Source organism: Sinohyriopsis cumingii, chromosome 16 (genome assembly GCF_028554795.1).
Source record: "Sinohyriopsis cumingii isolate HCF-2022 chromosome 16, ASM2855479v2, whole genome shotgun sequence".
Classification (NCBI taxonomy): domain Eukaryota; kingdom Metazoa; phylum Mollusca; class Bivalvia; order Unionida; family Unionidae; genus Sinohyriopsis; species Sinohyriopsis cumingii.
Genome location: NC_142976.1, coordinates 78,396,974 through 78,418,211, shown reverse-complemented (window position 1 = coordinate 78,418,211; position 21,238 = coordinate 78,396,974). Strand labels below are relative to the sequence as shown.

Here is a 21,238-nt window from a genome sequence, read left to right as displayed (position 1 = left end):
GTTTCCAAGAATTCTTTGTCTGCTGTTCAAATCAAGGGAAGCCTCCTTAATTGGTTTGAGCTGGATAGTATTGTTAGTTTGTGTGATTTAGCTGCAGAAAATTGGAGAAGATGTTTGCAAATACACCAGTAAGAAAACATTTGTTTACATATGCTGTGACTGGTTACTGTTTTCTACAGTATTTGAAACAAAACTGCAAACAGAATGTGCTGAAAACAGTCTTGCTAAGCCATCTATTTGATGCAGTAAAATGGTCATACAAATAATTCATGTTACAGGCAAAAGGCTGACTTCGCATCCTTGGCAAAGAAATGAATGGAGACATACAAAATTACATCAACTAGTTTGATACTGTTCCCTCCACCCTACATGTATGAGTAGACCATCTATAACTTTACTGAGCTACTGGTGGAAAAACAGACTAGCATGAACCCTTGAAATGAAGATTTAACATTTACAATATTTTTTTCCATGTATAACATATACAGCTGCAAACAATGTGGACTCTGTTTTCAAATAGTGTGGATCCATATCTGTCTTCAAACTGTGCAGACTTAATGTCAAACACTGTGGATCTATATGCTGTCCAAAACTATGGACTTGTATCTGTCATCAAACACTGTGGACCTATATCTGTAGTCAAACACTATGGACCTATATCTATAGTCAAACACTGTGGACCTATATCTCTCATCAAACACAATGAACCTATATCTGTAGTCAAACACTGTGGACCTATATCTGTAGTCAAACACTATGAACCTACATCTGTAGTCAAACACTGTGGACCTATATGCTGTCCAAAACTATGGACTTGTATCTGTCATCAAACACTGTGGACCTATATCTGTAGTCAAACACTGTAGACCTATATATATCATCAAACACAGTGGACCTATATCTGTCATCAAACACTATGAACCTATATCTGTAGTCAAGCACTGTGGATCTGTATCTGTCATCAAACACTATGAACCTATATCTGTAGTCAAGTACTGTGGATCTGTATCTGTAGTCAAGCACTGTGGATCTGTATCTGTCATCAAACACAGTGGACCTATATCTGTCATCAAACATAGTGGACATATATCTGTCTTCAAACACTGTGGACATATATCTGTCATCAAACACTGTGGACCTATATCTGTCATCAAACAAAGTGGACCTATATTTGTTGTCAAACACTATGGACCTATATCTATCAAACACAATGGACCTATATCTATAGTCAAACACTATGAACCTATATCTGTAGCCAAACACTATGGACCTATATCTGTAGTCAAACACTGTGGACCTATATCTGTAGTCAAACACTGTGGACCTATATCTGTCATCAAACACAGTGAACCTATATCTGTCATCAAACACAGTGGACCTATATCTGTTATCAAACACTGTGGAGCTATATCTGTCATCAAACACAGTGGACCTATATCTGTCATCAAGCACTGTGGACCTAAATCTGTCATCAAACACAGTGGACCTATATTTGTAGTCAAACACGATGGACCTATATCTGTAGCCAAACACTATGGACCTATATCTGTAGTCAAACACTGTGGACCTATATCTGTAGTCAAACACTATGGACCTACATCTGTAGTCAAACACTGTGGATCTGTATCTGTAGTCAAACACTGTGGACCTATATCTGTCATCAAACACAGTGGACCTATATCTGTAGTCAAACACTGTGGACCTATATCTGTTGTCAAACACTATGGACCTATATCTGTAGTCAAACACTGTGGACCTATATCTGTAGTCAAACACTATGGACCTATATCTGTTGTCAAACACTGTGGACCTATATCTGTCATCAAACACAGTGGACCTATATCTGTCATCAAACACTATGGACCTATATCTGTAGTCAAACACTACAGACCTATATCTGTTGTCAAACACTATGGTCCTACATATGTAGTCAAACACTGTGGATCTGTATCTGTAGTCAAACACTGTGGACCTATATCTGTCATCAAACACAGTGGACCTGTATCTGTTGTCAAACACTGGACCTACATCTGTAGTCAAACACTGTGGACCTATATCTGTCATCAAACACAGTGGACCTATATCTATCAAACACTGTGGACCTATATCTGTTGTCAAACACTATGGACCTATATCTGTTGTCAAACACTATGGACCTATATCTGTAGTCAAACACTATGGACCTATATCTGTAGTCAAACACTGTGGACATATATCTGTCATCAAACACAGTGGATCTATATATGTTGTCAAACACTATGGACCTATATCTGTCATCAAACACAGTGGATCTATATATGTAGTCAAACACTGTGGACCTGTATGTCATCAAATACTGTGGACCTATATCTGTCATCAAACACAGTGGACCTATATTTGTAGTCAAACACTATGGACCTATATCTGTAACCAAACACTATGGACCTATATCTGTTGTCAAACACTGTGGACCTATATCTGTCATCAAACACTTTGGAGTTATATCTGTAATCAAACATTATGGACCTTTATTTCTAGTCAAACACAAAACTTATAACTGTGGTCAGACACTGCAGACCCATATACCATATATACTCGTGTATAAGCCGATTTATTTAGGAAAAAATAAAAGACTGGGGGGGGGTAGGCTTATCCACGGGCCAAAGTCTAAACTTGACAGTTTTTAGGTCATTTTGTTGACTACTGTAATGGCTGTATATCTTGGGACATGAAACAGTAATTTTGTCAGTGTCCTAAGACAGAGGCATGTAAAAAAAAGAGTAACTTTCGGTGTCTCATCAATTATTAAACTGTTACACAGTACTATGAATGATTTTGTTATTATTTTGCATATGCATATTTTCAGATTTCTCCAACACGAAGTTAAATAAAGGTAAATACACACTTCATAATTGGTGGGCCTGTTGAGTTTACCAGAGAGGCCATGCTGAACTATAATGTACAGTACTTACACAGTGCAAAGCATGCACAGCATCATTTAAATCCTTACTTATTCCCAAACATATTAGATGCTGATTTTGCTTTATTCATTGTTTCAACCAAATTGCATTCTTCCAGATAACATTTCAACTAGTCCTTAATAGCTGTTTCATTTGTGTTTAATCATGAATCTCACGAGTTACTCATATTTTTAAAATGTTACGCACATTAAATTGTACAAGGCATATAACCATCCTAATTTACATGTTCATGAAGAGTGGTAATAATAAAGACTATAATTCTCATATAGTTCAACTAAGATCAACACCAATCAATTTTAGTTTTGTGTTTTAGTTGAACAAACATCATAGCTTTCCCCACGATTTTGTTGTTGTTGACTTTTTTTGTTTTGGTTTATTTTTTTTATTTTTGTATTATTGTAGAGGTAACAAATTCATTACTTTATGTGAATAATGTTTAAACATTCTATTTAGTGAAGAAGCGAATTCTTTATAGTAAAATATTTTTTCGTCACAACAATAATTCACAGGTGATACAACAGAACATGCATGACTTTTCTTGTTTAGAAGAAATGAAAATCAAAAATGTAATGTAATAATCGGGAGTTCTCTGCAAAACATCGGAAGATATTAAGAAATTGGGAGGTAAGCATAGAGCAACCCCAAAAATCGGGAGTTTTTTTTTCCCTCCCATCTTAAAGTTGACAGGTATGGTGTAACGTCGCTTACATCAAACTACAACTCAGCTTTTATGATATTAGCATCGAACCTTACTGTTTGTTCATTGTGTTGTCATACTGGGATTACAAGTTAATGAGTTAGGTATTTACAATTTCAAACCAAGTAAAAACATAATTACCAGTGCACTGATATAAAATGTCCAATGCAGTAATGCAAAAACAAACAATAATCGAGTCAAAAGAGAGAGGTAGTCTTACAGCAACTCGTGAATGTTAAATTCCTGTCATCGTTCAATCAAATTATACACAAATCTAAATTAGGCAGAAACAATATGAAAACAGAAAATAAAAACATTACTCTTCAAACAAGTTTATACCATTTCTTTTTAATAACACCAACCTCGAAATACGTATACATGCATTTAGAACTTACCCTGTGCATCTTGAGATGTCTCGGAGTTGTAGGTTGGCTTATACGTAGGTCATGCACATTTTAGTGTTTATACCTGTTCAGTTTTGGGGGTTGGCTTATACGTGAATGGGCTTATACATGAGTATATACAGTATATGATCAAACACTACAGACCCATATCTTTAGTCAACTAGAGGACCCATATATGTGGCCAAATACTGTGAACCCATATATGTGGTCAAATACTGGACACATATATGTGTCACATAATGCACTGATAGATACAGGTCAAGGTTGTTTGTTTTTAAAATCATCCATAAAAAGATCAGTATAGACCGATAGTGCCAGCACACAAGACCTGCCAATCCAAAAAGAATCTCTGTATGGCAGCCTATATTTATCAATAAGTTACATAAAGTTTTGGAAAGGTGTAACAAAATATACTTCTATACAGATTGTTTTTGACTTTTAAAGAGGCTGATAATATCTGGGCTTTTAAAGTGCTTGAGATTGGACTTTTAAAGAGGTTGATACTGTTTTGGACTTTTAAAGAGGTTGAGAATGTCTGGACATTTAAAGAAATTGAGATTGTAAGGACTGTTAAAGAGGATGAGAATGTCTGGACTTTTAAAGAGCTTGAGATTGGACTTTTAAAGAGGTTGATATTGTTTTGGACTTTTAAAGAGGTTGAGAATGGACTTTTAAGGAGATTGAGATTGTTTTGTACTTTAAAAGAGGTTGAGACTGTCTGGACTTTTAAAGAGGTTGAAATTGTTTGGAATTTTAAAGAGGCTGATTGTTCACTTCACCTTTAATGTGGTTTTGTTTGCTGGACTTTTCCATATTGTTCTATAACAAAAAAGCAAAATCCTTGGAACAAAGTTGTTTTGCATAAACATTACTAGATTAAAGCATCTTAGGTACCCCTTTAAAGTTAATCTAGTTCCCTGACCAAAACTGCAGAGTATTATAAAAACCTGGCATCTGACCAGATCCAAGCAAGTCAATATACTGTATTTTACTTAGTTTTTGCTAGTTTTCTTTATGTTCATAATTTAATGCCAATTTCAGTAAGTATTACAGTAAATTTATAACAAATGGCAGGTCTAACACATTATGTAACTGCAGATCTGGCTCTAAGCTACTCCCAGGTGTGTGTGTGTGTGGTGTGTGTGTTGCCTTGCAATTCATGATCTGCAATAAAAAAAATGTAAATTACCTACCTTAAATATGACAGTTAGGTTGGCTGGTGTACATTCTTTTCTTAGTATCTGTATTAGGAGGTCATGCAGAGCCTCAGTTGTCGACTCCAGTAATACCTCAGCCTCAAGGTGTTCCTCATATGTAGTCCCCTTCCCTGATTTTTTACCAGTGATTCCCTCAAAAGGAAGACCATATATACAGTCTGTGCTTGTCTTTATCAGGTCAAATATCTCAGCATCACTCAACTTGGGATCAAGTTTTCTTAATTTGTTAAGGTTAATGATATTAGTATGATAATTCTATACCACTGGACTTGACGGTAACTCTACCTAAACAGATATAATAAGATACACTAATGGCATTTCTTTCACCTGAATAGAAGGTCTGATTCACCTTTAATATGAAAATTTAACTCTGCCATTGTGTCAAGTCGTTGAAAATTTCATTGATAATAAAGGCATAGGAAACATTGACACATGTTAAAAATACAGCAGATGCATCCTTATTATCTATATTACTTAGTAGAATGACCGCTAATTGGATGCAAAATCAGTATCATTGTTTTACATAATACCTATAAATAATTTGTTTTAAATCCTTTTGGCAGCAAACACAGAAAAAGAGGTCCAAAGTAACTGTATTGATTGACTTTCAGAGTACACTACACTGACATACACAGCACTATACAATATATTACATGACACCAGTGTATTGATTGACCTTCAAAGTACACCACACTGACATGCACTGCACTATACAATATATTACATGACACCACAGTGTATTGATTGACCTTCAGAGTACACTACACTGACATACACGGCACTATACAATATATTACATGACACCAGTGTATTGAATGACCTTCAGAGTACACCACAATGACATACACGGCACTATACAATATATTACATGACAGCACAGTGTACTGATTGATCTTCAGAGTACACCACACTGACATACATGGCACTATACAATATATTACATGACACCATAGTGTATTGATTGATCTTCAGAGTACACCACACTGACATATATGGCACTATACAATATATTACATGACAGTACAGTGTATTGATTGACCTTCAGAGTACACCACACTGACATACACAGCACTATACAATATATTACATGACACCACAAATAACCAACTTTAGATACTTGTAATACTTGAAACATAAATTCTTACAATGATTTTTATTTTTCCTTTCCATGCCATATTATTGAGACAAGAAAGGGGCTGGCAGTCACCCACTTTGTTATGGAATACAACTGACAACTCTCAACCACAATAAAATTTGACTAGCATTTCTGTAAAATGAATCTGAAACTTCTGCACTTCATTTTAATTATTTATTATGTGCATTTAACAATTTCCCCTAATTCTGCTATTAGTATCCACCATAATTATGAAGTATTATCTGTGAAAAAGAATTTAGTGCCACATCTACACTGAATGGACTGCTTTGCTCCCTTTGGTCAAAACTATACACATTTATCAGCTACTTTTATCAGTCAAGTTACTAAGGTTTAGATCTGGCAATACGAAGTACCAAATTAAGCAAAGAAAAGTAAAATTCAGGATAGTAACATGTCTTCCGAAAACACCAACTGCCTAATGTTTTGTTATACAGTAAAGCTTGTTATGAGAGACCGCTCCTTCTGCCAACAAAAAGTGGTCTCTCAAGACAGGTTGTCTCTCATAGCAGGTTTGTACAAAAAGACCAGTTTCCAAGGTCCAGTTTAAGAACAATTTCAAGAAAAATGTCCACAATCACTGTACATATATTCTATTCTTTATTAATAGTTCTTGCTAAAATATTGTATACACTCATCTAAAACCAAAATTATATAGCAATAAAGATATACTTCTATCATTAAACATGAAATCACATATTTTGGCATATGAAATTGTTTTTGAATTACATTTTTTCCTTTATAACAACCTAAATTTGTTTTACCAACATTTAAACTACTTTTTTGTGAGTGGTCTGTTCCTTTTCACTTCTTTCAGTTACAATAATTATTAACTCCAGCCTTGAAATTTGTCTCTTTTTAGTTAAAATTATTAGTGCTCAATTGTAATATTGAAAGTAAAGACAGTTTTTACTGGGCTGTGGGGAAATATGACAAATCTATACATATGCATTGCATATCTAACAATTAATGAAACAAAAAGAAAAAATTATCTCATCCAGAAACCAAACCATTTACTCAGAGACAAAGATGACATACAGGGATTAACTCTATAAGCAAAGCGTGTAACCCGGTCACACCAAAAAGTTGAATAGACGACAGCTTTGTGATTGGGATGTAACACTTAAGATCAGGGGGAAATAAAACAAACATCACAAGTCTTGAACACTATCAATCGAATCCCACAAACAATTCTCTCTTGCTAGTTTAATAGACAATGGCCTTATTCACCCACCCACCCCAAAATGGATTAACTCTAAAGACAAACAATATATGCAACCACTACATCAACTTCAGCACTACAATGGCAATCTGTGACATGTACATTTGCCTGGTCTACGGACTGTAGCATCTATCACCGGTTGCAACAATCCTTTATTTATATATTCCTTTTATGTTTGTTTTTTATCAGAATTAATCAAGCAGCCATTGTAACAATTGATTACATATAGGTCAGTGGTGTCTAGCTGTTCTCGCGATACAGTTGTTGATAGAGATGCTGAGTCCTACGATAAGGCAAGGAAGCAGGCTAAGTGCAGGAATAATTAGTTTGCTTCCCTGCTTTTTATGCTCCCTGCATTGCTCACCCCTATACAAATAGCAGAGAACACAAGGAGCATACGAAGCATACAAAGCAATGAACCAGACTAGGAAATAATCTACACATACTTTAGTCTTGTTTACAACAGAAACTACAAAACACTATAGGCATAGCTAAACAAATTCAGACATTGGTAGCTAGCCGATGTTTTCATTATTATTTTACAAATTTAGAACGGTATGAGCAGTCATTGTTACAGGGATTAAATAAAGGTCAGGGGAGTTTATCCTCATTTTTGTGATGCAGTGTCAAAATGCATATTTTGTCAAGACATCGTGGTCGCTGGTCATGTTCAGCAGGTGGTAGCTCATAACAGAGCATTTATATAACAAAAGTGATCCGTGTATTACGATTGTGGTTGGAAATGACAGGTGGTCACTCATAGCAGATGTTGCTCATAGCAGTTTTTACTGTACTTAAAATAATTTCTGCCAGGTATTTTAAAATCTTAAAATTTCAACTGGCTAAAGATCACATATTCTTTTCACTTTATGTGTATTAAAAAAAAAACAACGCAGCAAAATTTTAAGTAATTATGTTTCTCTGATAATATTTACCTTATATTACATTAGGATAACTTTTTCTGCTACCTCCAAATGGTGCTCTCTCAGAAAAAAAGAAAAACATCTTTCTTTCCTTATATTGTATAAAGACAAAGAGAAGCAACTCTTATTGATTAATTCCCCTGCTAGGTGGCTACTGTTATACCCAAATGTAACCAGTTTTACTTTTGGTTTTCCATTCAAATCCAGCAAAAGTGGCCAATATCCCTGGTTCCAAGCTTGTGCTGTCATAAAATGGGAGTGGTTACTATTAGTGTAGATACTAATGGCCTGACAAGTTTCAGTTCTCTTTCCTGTGGGGCCATGTCCTGATGAGAAAAGAAAACTGGATAAAGTCATCAACTAACTCCATGATGGCTCAAATTAAGACTTTACGTTCGAATGCAAGGCTTATGGGAACTAATTTTGGCACCATAACTGATGGAGGAAGGCACAGGCCCACATTCCCTTTCAGCTGACTGATAGAGCAACAATAGACCACACTTACAGGTCTGGAAAAGGGAATTGAGGGTGGGAAATTTGATGTTCCATCTATCAAGATGTCCAGATATAGGAGCTTGAATTGACAGATGTAGGGGGCAATTCCTGTGCAGCCTATTTCTGACCTCCTCAATCTGACCCCTAAACAATGCTGCCACATGATGTGGATTTAGAGAAGAAGAGTGCAGGAGTGCATCTCTTCTGACTAAGTCCATGTAGCAGGACACCATCAGGACATTAGCCATGGTGTGGCGAGAAGCCCTATTCACAACCTTAGCGATACAACTCAATTAATCACAGGCGTGATCACTCCTAGCCTTTCACAAGGCAAGAAATCACCATGGATCTAAGTCATGTAGTGAGGAAGTTGATATAATATTCCTCACTACTTTGGAGGTGGCATTTAAAGCTTGCTGATCGAACTTGTAACAATGTGGGGCTGTCATGCCAAAAGCAGGAATATGTCATGGTTAGGCAGGTCCAAACAGTATGTATCAGCGTGTGACTTGTGCCAGTGAGACAAGAAGCTTGCTTGCAATTAACTCAAAAAAATGAAGGCTTCTGCATTAATGAGGTCATTCATTTTTTCACCCAAGAAATGCCTGGTGATTTCTGACTTTTTGATGACTTAGGCAATGCTCTAAATGGTTGACTATTAGAATCATCCGCAGAGGTTTTGACCCCTCTAGGTAGGGATGACAAGGTGGAGGAGTGCATTCAGATGGAGGCAGGATACAGTAGATTTCTTCTATTGCTGTCTTAGAGCTGAATTCCATCCATTCCACTGATGGATCATTCAGGCATTTTTATTTAATCCCATTCATCAAGCTGGGAATTGTCCTCCTCTTAAACACCTTGGTTCCATGAGTAGAATATTCCATCTGGTAATGCCGTATCACCGGCATGCATCATTTGGACTATAGGATATGCTGTTAATAGTGGTTGAATACAAGGTTTGGTGCAGCTAATCTGGCTCAGATGTATTGCTTTTTGAACTGGTATAATAATAATCTGTCTGTCTGTTTGGTTTCACTGTCTGGCTGTTTCACTGTCTGGCATTTTTTGGCTTTATGAACTGGTATAGTAATAATCTGTCTGTTTGGTTTCACTGTCTGCTATGTTTGGCATAAGATACCGTAGCTGTTGGTATAGGTTGACTGTCTGCAAGCTCGTCAGTCTGAGATAACTGACTTGTAACCACAGTAGTCATATATCACATGTCTGTATGTCTGGACTGGTTAGTCAAAAGCTGGAATGGTATATGGCAGATGATAACTGACATGATTCTTTGGCTGTATGACCAGATGACCATTGTCCCTTCCATACAAGTAAACTGCAGCTTGTTTGGTCCATCCTTTCATGTGAGTAAAAAAGTATGCTTTTACATCTGGCAAGGATGTTGTTGTTCACAAACTTAGTACAGGGTACTGAATATTCATGCCTCACATGTGGAGATAGGTATGACTCAGCATGATCTATAGGTTGGGTAATATCTGACTTTGGACTGTCAACTCAATGACAGAGCTAAATGCTCATTCCCAAGATGATCAAAACAATTTCTTCCTGCTCCATTACCAAAAATCTTAAAAACAAAGCATATTGTTCTGCAAGAGCATGCATAAATCTAATTCTTGGCTGGAATCATCTCTCATTCCAACTGCATTAAGACCTGGGGCTGTCATCTGTATCTTCATAGGGGTGGATGGTGCATCTCAATATCCCCCCACTGAGATGTATGAGAGATTCTGACATGGGACATAAGCTTAGCACTTGACAGTGAGAAGAAATAGGGTTCTCTTTTTGCAGTCCTTGAGCTGTTTCTTAAGAACATTAGTCCATATATTGTCTTTTCATTAAACATGCTTATGATGAAGAGCATTTGGTACAGACCAGGTAAACTTCATGGACACCCTCCTTTGTGGACTCTGGTTCACTTGCATTTATTGCACCATGTTGTCATAGCTGTCAGAAAGGAAAGAATAAACAAGTGCATACAGCTACAGATACAATTTGAAAAAATATCCAACTGTGCAATAAAAAATAGTTATAATTAGAGTAAATGCCTAAAATCAGCACCTGAGAAAGCAAATTTTTAGTAAATTGTGTTTCTCCGAGAATACTTACCTGATCATATTAACGTTAGGGATATAAGCCTGCTACCTCTCGAATCCAGCCCTACTAAAAGACGAAATATCGTCTTTTCGGTCTATCTCGTATAGACCAAAGGGCAATAACTCTTGCCCCTTACCTCCCCTTGCCACCGCCAGGTGTCACTAGTTTTTTTAAGCTGAGCGATATATATTATACGAGGATGCTCGCATAGCGGGGGTGGTTGGGAGGGTTTTTAAGTAATGTGATCGGGTAAGTATTCTCGGAGAAACACAATTTACTAAAAATTTGCTTTCTCCTTCAAATACGTTCCCTGATCACATTAACGTTAGGAGAATAAGTAATAGGAGGAGGGAATGTTGAGCATCCTACCTCCACCCCGGGTACCTTCTAGGGAATGATGGCTGGATTCCCCATTTGAACGATAACCCGTTCTCCTAATTTCATCAGCAACACAGCCTAGGGTCACGTGATATGTGACCCCTATATACGGTTAAGAAGATAGTTATTGAAATCTTCTTGCCTACGAAATTTCACTGGCGAATCCAGCGAAGCTGATAGGCTGTGCTGATTGTTTTAAATGGGTCTGGTGGTCAACTGGGCTGCCGACACCAGACCTACCAGATTCAAGGTTTGCCTCTGAGAAGCCAAATCTCTGAGATAAAAACTGGAGAAGGTTGACTCTGCATGCCAGTCAACAGCTTCTATTATATCTTGAATCAAAACATTGCGTTCGATTGCCAGGCTCGCCGAGATTGCTCTAATCTCATGAGCCGTAATCTTCATGAGGCGACTCTGATTTTGTGAGACCTCAGAGTACGCTGAGTGTATATCCCACTTCAGCCATGAAGCAAGGGCTTGAAGGGTGATATCCCGTTTACCAGCTCTGACCGGACGAAAGAGGTGCTTACGTGTGTCACGACATGCCTCTGTGCGTTTTAAATAGTGCTTGAGTGCACGAACAGGATCTTGCATGGCTGCTGCTCTTGACTTATCTATGGAAGAGAGCGAGCGAATGACGATTCTTTGATTGCCAATGGATGGTAACCTATTTTTGGCTACAAAGCCTGGTTACGTCAGGAGGACCACCAAATCATCTGATCTGAACTGAAGAAAGTTCGGGTCACTGGAAAGGGCATGTAACTCACTCACCCTGCATGCTGAAGCTAAGGCTATCAAGAAACATGTTTTGTATGATAGTAGCTTTAACGAAGTGTGGGCTAAAGGTTCAAATTTGTCTGAATTGAGCCATGTTAAAACCCAGGATAGATTCCATTTTGGAAACAGGGTGAGGGATTTTGGTTGATTGAAATCAAAATTGGCTAAAAGATCTGATAGATCTTTGTTATGCCCAATATCACATCTACCATGATGGCGGAATGTGTCTGATATCATGGAATGGTAGCCTTTGATAGTAATTGGGGCCAACTGTTTCTCCTCGAAAAGCCAGAGAAAAATGTCAGCCAGTTGAGGGATTGAGACACTCAAAGGGACAATGTTATTGATATGGCACCAGTCCCTGAAAACATGCCACTTTCCCTCGTAAGCCTTCAGAGTGGAGGGCCTTCTTGCTCTTGAGATTCTCTCCACAATTGAAGGTTTAAATTGTTTGTCTCGCAAAGCTGCCCAGACAAGAGCCAAGCGTGAAGAAGAAGATGGTCCAGGCAGGGGTGGAACACCTGTGACTGCAGTTGTTTGAGAAGATTTGGGCTGGTTGGAATCTTCCTGGGTAGATCTATCGCTAGATCGAGTAGATCGGTGACCCAGGACTTGTTCCATCTGAGAGGGACAATCAGAATCATCCGACAATTCTGACCCCTTAACCTCTGGATTATCTTTGGTACCAAAACCATGGGAGGGTAGGCGAATGCCCACAACCCCTCCCAGCTGTTTGACAGAACATCCACGGCCCAAGCCTCTGGGTCTGGAACCGGAGAGACAAAGTGGGCAACTTGCGATTCCACCTTGTCACAAAAAGATTGATCATCAGATGCCCCCAAAGTGTGCAAATCCGAAGAAAGACTGATTGATGGAGTGACCATTCTGTGTGAATGACTTGACCGTTCCTTCATAGAGTGTCGGCCAAGACACTGAGTCTGCCGGGAATGTGTCTGATTTGTACGTTGATGTGGAGGTTGTCACACCAACGTAGAAACTGCCAGATCAGAATGCACAGGTCTGGTGATTTGGTGCCCCCTTGTTTGTGGAGGTAAGTCACCACCACAGAGTTGTCTAACATAATGAGGACAGTTTTTCCTGAGAGATGATCCTTCCAGACATGAAAGGCATTGATGACAGTCCTCATTTCTAAAAGGTTGAGGCGGAGAGGCCTCTCCCCTGGCTCCCACGTGCCGCTGACTGTAGCAAAGTCCGGCAACAGGTGGGCACCCCAACCGTAGGTACTGGCGTCGGTACATACCGTTATCTCCGCTTGGGGCATCTCCAGAGGAATCCCCATGGACAGCCAACCGGTGTTGTACCACTGAGGCAGAAATGATCGTATCTTGGGCGTGATCATTATTGTTTGATTGAGGGGACTTGAAAAGGGGTGCCATTGTGCCAGTAATGTCATTTGTAAGGGACACATAAAAAGACGGCCAAGCGGGATCAAGTCCGCCGTCGCATTGAATAATCCGAGGAGTTGCAAGAATTCTCTCGCTGAAATCCACGTCCTGTTGGAAATGGACTCGATGAGTTCGACGATCCGGATTACGCAAGCGCGAGGAAGCCGTACCAGCTTCAGATCGGTGAGAAACTCCATACCCAGATGGACAAAACGCTGGGAGGGACGGAGATCGGACTTTTTCCAGTTCACGAGAAAGCCTAGATGATCTAAAAGTGCTAAAAGATCGTTTCTGCCTTTAAACAGAACAGAACTTACCATATGTTTCTGGAGGATGTCATCCAAGTACACTGCCATCCCTGTAGATGAAGTCGAGCGGAACAGGGTGACGACGCAATCCATAACCTTGGTAAAAGCCCAAGGGCTGATGTTGAGGCCAAAGGGTAGGACCTGGAACTGATAAACCACGTCGCGGTAAGCGAATTGGAGAAATTTCCGTGACACGGGGTGGATAGGAACGTGAAAATATGTGTCAGTCATATCTAGACTGACAGCATACTCGTCCCGCCAGATGGAAAGATGGATTGATCTCACCGTTTCCATCTTGAATTTCAGTGGTAAAATGTATTGGTTGAGGTGTCTCAGGTCAATGATCGGCCTCAACTTGCCGTTTGCCTTCTGGATAAGAAACAGCCTGGAATAAAACCCTGGCGATTGCGTTTTTTTTTTTTTTTTGTTCACAATCTCCACCGCCCGTTTTTCTATGAGCGACCGTATCTCCTGTTGTAGAAAGGTATCCTTCTCCCGATCGGACGGTACGTCCATGAAGAGGGGAGAGGAGGACAGGGGAGGGGGTTGGATAAATGAAATCCGAAGTCCCTCCGAAATGATCTGGATCACCCAACTGTTCTGAGGAAAAAAGGTGGTCCAGTGGTCCTGAAATTGCAGGAGACGGCCGCCCACAAGTAGGCTGTCTGCGGGTGGTGGAGAGGGTATGTCAATTTTTAGAGTTAGGAGGCTTGAAGACGGAGAATGTCGCTGGTACTTGGCTTTCTGAAAAGAACGCCTTAGCATTCCCCGGATCACCTATTCGTCCTGATAGACGATCATTGATCTCCTTAATTTTTGCCAACTGGGGAAGGAGCGGGATGGATGGCGTCTCTTCCTCCCTGTCAAAATCTACAGACGCCTTAACTTTGTAGTCTTGAGTGGCAGTAGGAGGTGGAGGGCATTCTGAAGTTGCCAACACCCTATACATTTCTTCCACTGCCGCCTTGAAGCCAAACTCAGTCTGTTCCATGGTTGGATCTGTGTACGGCTGATTTGCAGGAGTTTCGTCACCCTCACTATGTGCCGAGTCGTGCTCTGTAATAGCTTGCATTTCTGGATAGAGCACACCAGGTGGCATAGATGACGCGATTCCATCATCATTAACACTGTCACTAACTCTCCCTTGTGGATAAGCCATGAACATATGGCCGGCCGGCCATGCCAGCTGGTTTGTCTGGCTTGTGGTCGGTCTGAATGTTGGCGACGGTCCTGCTATCACTGGTACCGGCTGCTCCAATGGCCTGGCTGGACGGACAGATTTCTCACTAAAATCTCCGCCATAGTAATGGTATGCTGCTGGCGGTACAGCTTGACGGACAGATTTATCACTAAAATCCCCGTAAGTCATGTTTGGTCGGACCGTTTTAGCAATAGGGTCCCCATGCTGGGACAGTTGGACAGCTGGTGACGTAGAGGTTGTATAAAGAAATGGATCCGACGGATCTGGTAGAAAACCCATGCGTCCTGACTTACAGGCCCGAAGGCCATGCTCGGACATGCGGGGGGACTTACGCCCACTGGGCAGCCTAAAATTGGGGGAACATTCCCCCAAAGAGTCAGAAAAAGCCGTGGAAGCGAGCGAGGGAAATAAGGGTAATATCTGGCCTGATGTCAATAGCTGCGTCATCGTTTCCTGGACCAAACGACGCATCTGTTCAAAGCTGGACTGTTGTATCCTGTCAACATTATTTTCCTCCATTGCCGCCGATGTTACTGTGGCTGACGGTTGCAAACGACGAACTTTAGGTGGAGGGGGGACTCCAACGTCCCCCACAAGGCTCGCAATGGAGGCTGTCTTTGGATGTATACTGAGGACATCAATGCTATCTTTCTTCGACTTATTCCGTCTATCCCTCCCTTTTGCTGCCTTCTGGACTACATCAGCCCATGTTTGCTCTGTCCAAGTATTACACATGCTGCATGGTATAGATGATGTACACTTGGTACATACAATACAAGAGTCATGGTTGTCTTCTTTTGCTTTGAACTTTTTGCATTTCATGCATTTGGTTGACATTTCTATTGAAACAACACAAGAAAAGAAAACAAAGCACAAATTAGCAATTCAGCATCTTATTAATTCGCTAATACCACAACCGTTAGTAACAGAGTAAGCGAAATTAGTCAGTGTCGCATTACCTCTTAATTGACAACACGAGTTCCGCGATAGCGTGTGTAACATGGTCTTCAGTAAACGAAATCCATAAGGGTGACAAAGTCACTCAATTTTGAAAAAAATTGTTAAAATAATGTATACAACCTGTAGAAGAATGATTGTTCAACGCAATAAATCCAAATTTAACTTTGGATGGTCCAAATTAACACTAAGATGGCTTTGATTGTTTGGAGGCATAATGTACGTGTTATCCGTACAAGCAAAGCTTAAAAAAACTAGTGATACCTGGCGGTGGCAAGGGGAGGTAAGGGGCAAGAGTTATTGCCCTTTGGTCTATACGAGATAGATCGAAAAGACGATATTTCGTCTTTTAGTAGGGCTGGATTCAAGAGGTAGCAGGCTTATATCCCTAACGTTAATGTGATCGTGGAACGTATTTGAAGGAGAAATTCCACCACCTGAGCTATAATTAGAGTAAAAGCCTAAACACAACACTTGGGGAAATTCCAACAGTGAAAATGTATGTTGCTTTCCTAAGTCATAATTATGATGAAAAGAAATGGTATAAAATTTTTAAAAATAGTAATAAATTCACTGGATTTTTTGAAAAAAATGTTGTATGCACCATACACAACAAGATTTTGACTTTTTTGTACCAATGAAAATAAAATGAGGATGATTAAATTTAAGGTACAGTATTTAACTAGACTGTCTGAAGGTACAGTATTTAACTAGACTGTCTGAAGGTACAGTATTTAACTAGACTGTCTCAAGGTACAGTATTTAACTAGACTGTCTGAAGGTACAGTATTTAACTAGACTGTCTCAAGGACACGTTTACAGCAAGGCAAGGGGAGTTACCAGGTAAATATGAATTTGTCAACTATGGGTATCCTAAAATACCTTGGGTAATTTATAAATATAGTGGATAAACAGGAAAAATATTACTTTCAAGAAAGGTTGAGTCAACAAGAAAGAAGAACAAACAATTCTTAATAACAGAGAACAGATAGGATGTCATAGACTTTAGAGAGTTGAAATTTTGCCAAGCCCAAAAATCCAACAAACTTTAAATGGGGAATATTTTTACCCATTGATCTGGCTAAAAACACGTGATAAAAATCTTACTAAGTAAAGCAAAGATTCTCATATTCAAAAAGGATACACTAATGTAGCACAAGCATTCATGGCCAAAGCCCTTGTTTCATTGATTATAGCTGTCATACTTTCTGCCTTCATATAGGACTGGAAGATAGAAAATGTAGAATAATTAATACATTTAATATGAAAACCATAATGATAATGCTACTGATGATGACAACAGAAAAATGAGTATAATGAGACTTGCACAATTTGTTCAAAAGAAGGAACCAAGCAAATTCAGTAAATTTTTGGCCCCTGTCTACTATGGTAACTAAGATCGTACTATGATGATCTCTATGATCTTTCTGACAAGTTATGGGGCAGACAAGGATTACAGCCAAGTGTCATAAATCCATCTCAAAGGGGCATAATGCAGACAGGTCAGTAAACTTTTACCTCAAAGATACAACCCTGACAGTATTAATGTGTAAAGTGTAGTAATACATGATACGCCATAAAGCTGAGAAATAAAAGTGTGATAATGATCACCCCTGTACTCTTGTGAGATATCAAGCACAAATTGACTTTGGGAGTAAAATGTTTCTTTGATAATTCATCATTAGAAAACCACCTACCTCACAAATCCAGCCCTCCCTTGCAAAAAAAGATATATAGTACATCTTTTGGTTTGCTTTAGCAAAACAAGTACTTAAGCTACATCAGGTTATCAAGATGGAAGTCATATAAGAGTGGTTTCCCTTTGGATATAGAGATCAGTGCCAAATCCTATCATTTATTGGTTACTGTTGGAGTGGAGGTGCTTGATCTTCAAGAGATGAAACTGAGAAGGGCTTGAGAGAAAGGGATGATCCCATAAGTATTATGAATGAAACATTATTTTGAGTTAAGTATGAGCTGAAATATCATCCTTTCCTTCCTGGAGTGGTAAAAATGAATGCAATATCCCTCGTCTCACTCACTCGGTACCTTTCAGGTAATGCTTCATTGCCCTGATTGGGTCCTTGAGATGCCCTTGGGAAGAAAGGTTGAAATGATGCAGCTGCTTTGAAAAGAAAGACTAATTTCCTATGTGTGGGGTCTATTTCTTAGCAATGAAACCCAAGGCCATCATGAGAGAAACTGAACCACTATGACAGAACTGTAGATATTTTCAGGTCAACCAATAAGGCATGAATTTTCACTTACTCTACCCTGCTAATGTTAGAATGACTAAGAGACAGGTCTTATATGAAAGAAAAGTCAGTGTTGAATTAGACACAGTTTCAAGGAATTCCTTGTTCAACCATATCAAAATCAATGACATGTTCCATTTTGGACAAAGAACCAAGGTCTTTGGTTAAGACCAAATGTAAAGTAGCATAAGATATAAGATGTCTTTGTTCTACCCTATATCCTTTTTCAATAATAGTGATACATGTCAGAGATTATGGAAGAGTAGCCATTGCATGTGGTCAGAAAATCATAGGAGGAAGTTAGCTATTTTTGGTACCTAGGATTTAAAAGAAAAGATGCTTTTCTACTTGTACCACTTGAAAATAAGCTCCATTTCTCATCATATGCTTTAAAGAGGCAAGTCTTCTCACCTAAACAAGTCTGTCCACATATTGACAGAAATGTTTATTTCTGTGGGTTTTATTATTGTGAACCAGGTGTGCTAGTTCTGCATTTGTGGGGCGGGATACAAAACCTGCATGTTCAGTTGTTACAACTGGCATGAAGGCAGGACTTTACTGAAACCAGATTTAATAGGTTGGCAATCTACAATTTTTCCCACTTTAGTGGAGCAATCAGGATTAGTCTCCACTAATCAGATTCCACCACCTTTGGAATGACCTTGAGAATCCAGGTGTTAGTGGGAAGAGCATACACAGGACCAATTTAGATCAGAATGAAACAGTCTCTGTGAATCATTTGATTTTTTTCGGAACAGCAAGTTCACAAGGATGTTGAACTTGCCTTGGGTGTGGCTGACTTAAGTGTGGGTTTGTCAATGATGACACCACCAAAGAAAATCCCAATCAAAGGGCCAGGGATTTAAGAGGTAACTGATAACAGAAGTGGTTTCAGAAACAAATGGAATGCCCTTTTCATATTGTGTCTATTGCAGTTATCAAAAGACATTTGCTGTTGCTTGCATCTTAAGGAGGTTGGAGTGTGTGGATGATTTCTAATGGGATCAAAGTTCTGGACAAAGGACACCCTAGCCAGTCATGCTTGCATCAATGTGAAAAAAGATATGTGCAGCTAAGTTGAACGGAATGCTTTCTTTGTTCTGGATGACAAAGTTTCAGCCATCATTGAGGTAATAGTATTTTGAACCAGGGTCTCTGTATGTTGGCTGTCCATGGGGAGGAAGATTCATGAGTGTGTTGAGGGTAGAAAACACCACAAGAGTGAATATCAAAGTACAAACCTGATGGAGGTGAACACAGCTGAAAAAGTCTCTGAACAGCATGTCTAGATAGTGAGAAGCTGGGACATGATAACATCAGATCTATTCTCTATGAAAAGTAATCTAAGGTGAAACAAAAATGGAACAAGCAAATTTGTGTCCTTGTTAAAAAAAGTTATTTGACTTCTGATTTCGGAAGATGTTGTTCATGTAGTTCATTGACTGGGAGGAAGGGTCCCTAGGAGCAAGCCTCAGAAAGGATCCCTAGGAGGGACTCAGAAATATGCCATGAAGAGCTGTGAATGGGTATATGAAGGCATACATCATGCAGATCAAAGATGACCATAGGAGACCCTCCCAGATGGTGCTAAGGAACAATCTCAATATCTCTATCCTTAGTATGGGTGCTTGTGTGAACTGTGAGTAGATTCCTTGTGTGTTTGTGTTGCAAGTGATCTCTTGCCCTTTTCTGGGAGACAGCAGCCATGGTGAGTTGTTGAAGGTTTTTCTCCCACTGGGATGTCAGAAAAAGGCAGCACAAATAATGCATAATTTTCTGCAAAAAGAATGGTAGCATGGAGAAAAATGGGGTTAGAATAGGGCCTTCTCTTTCTGTGTTTTCTCTTGCTCCAGGAGACCAGGAACTTGCCAAACACAAGATTTTGAGGGGGATCGCCTAATCCAGAGACCCATCTGGTCCCGCTTGGAAAATAGAGGGATGAACTCTGGGTTGCAAGGCCCATGAGAGGGTTGCCACTTTGGTGGCCTGTTTTCTGACCAATTTTATGTGGCCTTAGAATAGAATCTTGGAAAACAAAGGTTGAGATCTGACAGCTTCCTTGAGATGATCTTAGAGCAGCGTGAAAGAGGACAGGAATGCTGTGAGGGGGTGTTAAATGAAGCTACAGTGGAAATGGAGACTAGAGTTGAGCTGATTTGCTGAGGACATGAATTATACGTGTGACTGACTCCCTTGTTTGTCTGTCAGCAGGGATTAGATGGTTCAACTGAATAAAACAGCCATGGAGACCAGATCAAGCTATTACATTGTGAACCAGTTGTTGTGTGTCGTCACTGTTGTTGTTGTTGTGGGGTTTAACACCATTTTTCAGCACACGATAGGCTATACATGGCGGCCAGTATGAATGGTGGAGGAAGAACCCAGGAAAACCCCAGGAAGAACTACCGACCAACGAGAAGCTACTGGCAAGCTTTCTCACATACCCAAATTGGCCAAATCCTACACTCGAACCCACACAGACAGAGGTGGGATGGCAGTGATCCATAATGGTGTTGTGTGTCAAGGAAAGGTTTTCATGTGTACACATAATAGCTTTGAAATTACAATGCCTGCAAAATCTCTGTTGATGGATAGAATTTTGGGGTAGAAGACCAGCATCTGTGCTTTGAAAAAGACAGATTAAAGAGAGCCAGGAGACATTATTGTGATATAGAAACAACTGTTAACGTTTGGGTCCTGAATTACCTTTCAAAGGCAGTGCAACATGTTAGAAACACAACTACAAGCGAGGCAGCTGTTAGTACCATTT

General features: G+C 39.4%; 1 protein-coding gene across 7 annotated transcripts in view; it reads right to left on the bottom strand.

Annotated features, from left to right (window-relative positions):
- Positions 1–21,238, bottom strand: part of LOC149780857 (maestro heat-like repeat-containing protein family member 1) — a 172,993-nt gene that overhangs the window by 79,044 nt on the left and 72,711 nt on the right. For all 7 annotated transcript variants that reach the window (XM_089937944.1, XM_089937947.1, XM_089937945.1 and 4 more), the window contains 2 exons: positions 17,358–17,437; positions 5,255–5,495 (listed from right to left, as the gene is read on the bottom strand). In XM_089937944.1, coding sequence (XP_089794070.1) covers positions 5,255–5,495; positions 17,358–17,437 — 321 coding nt within the window. The remainder of the gene's footprint in view (positions 1–5,254; positions 5,496–17,357; positions 17,438–21,238) is intronic.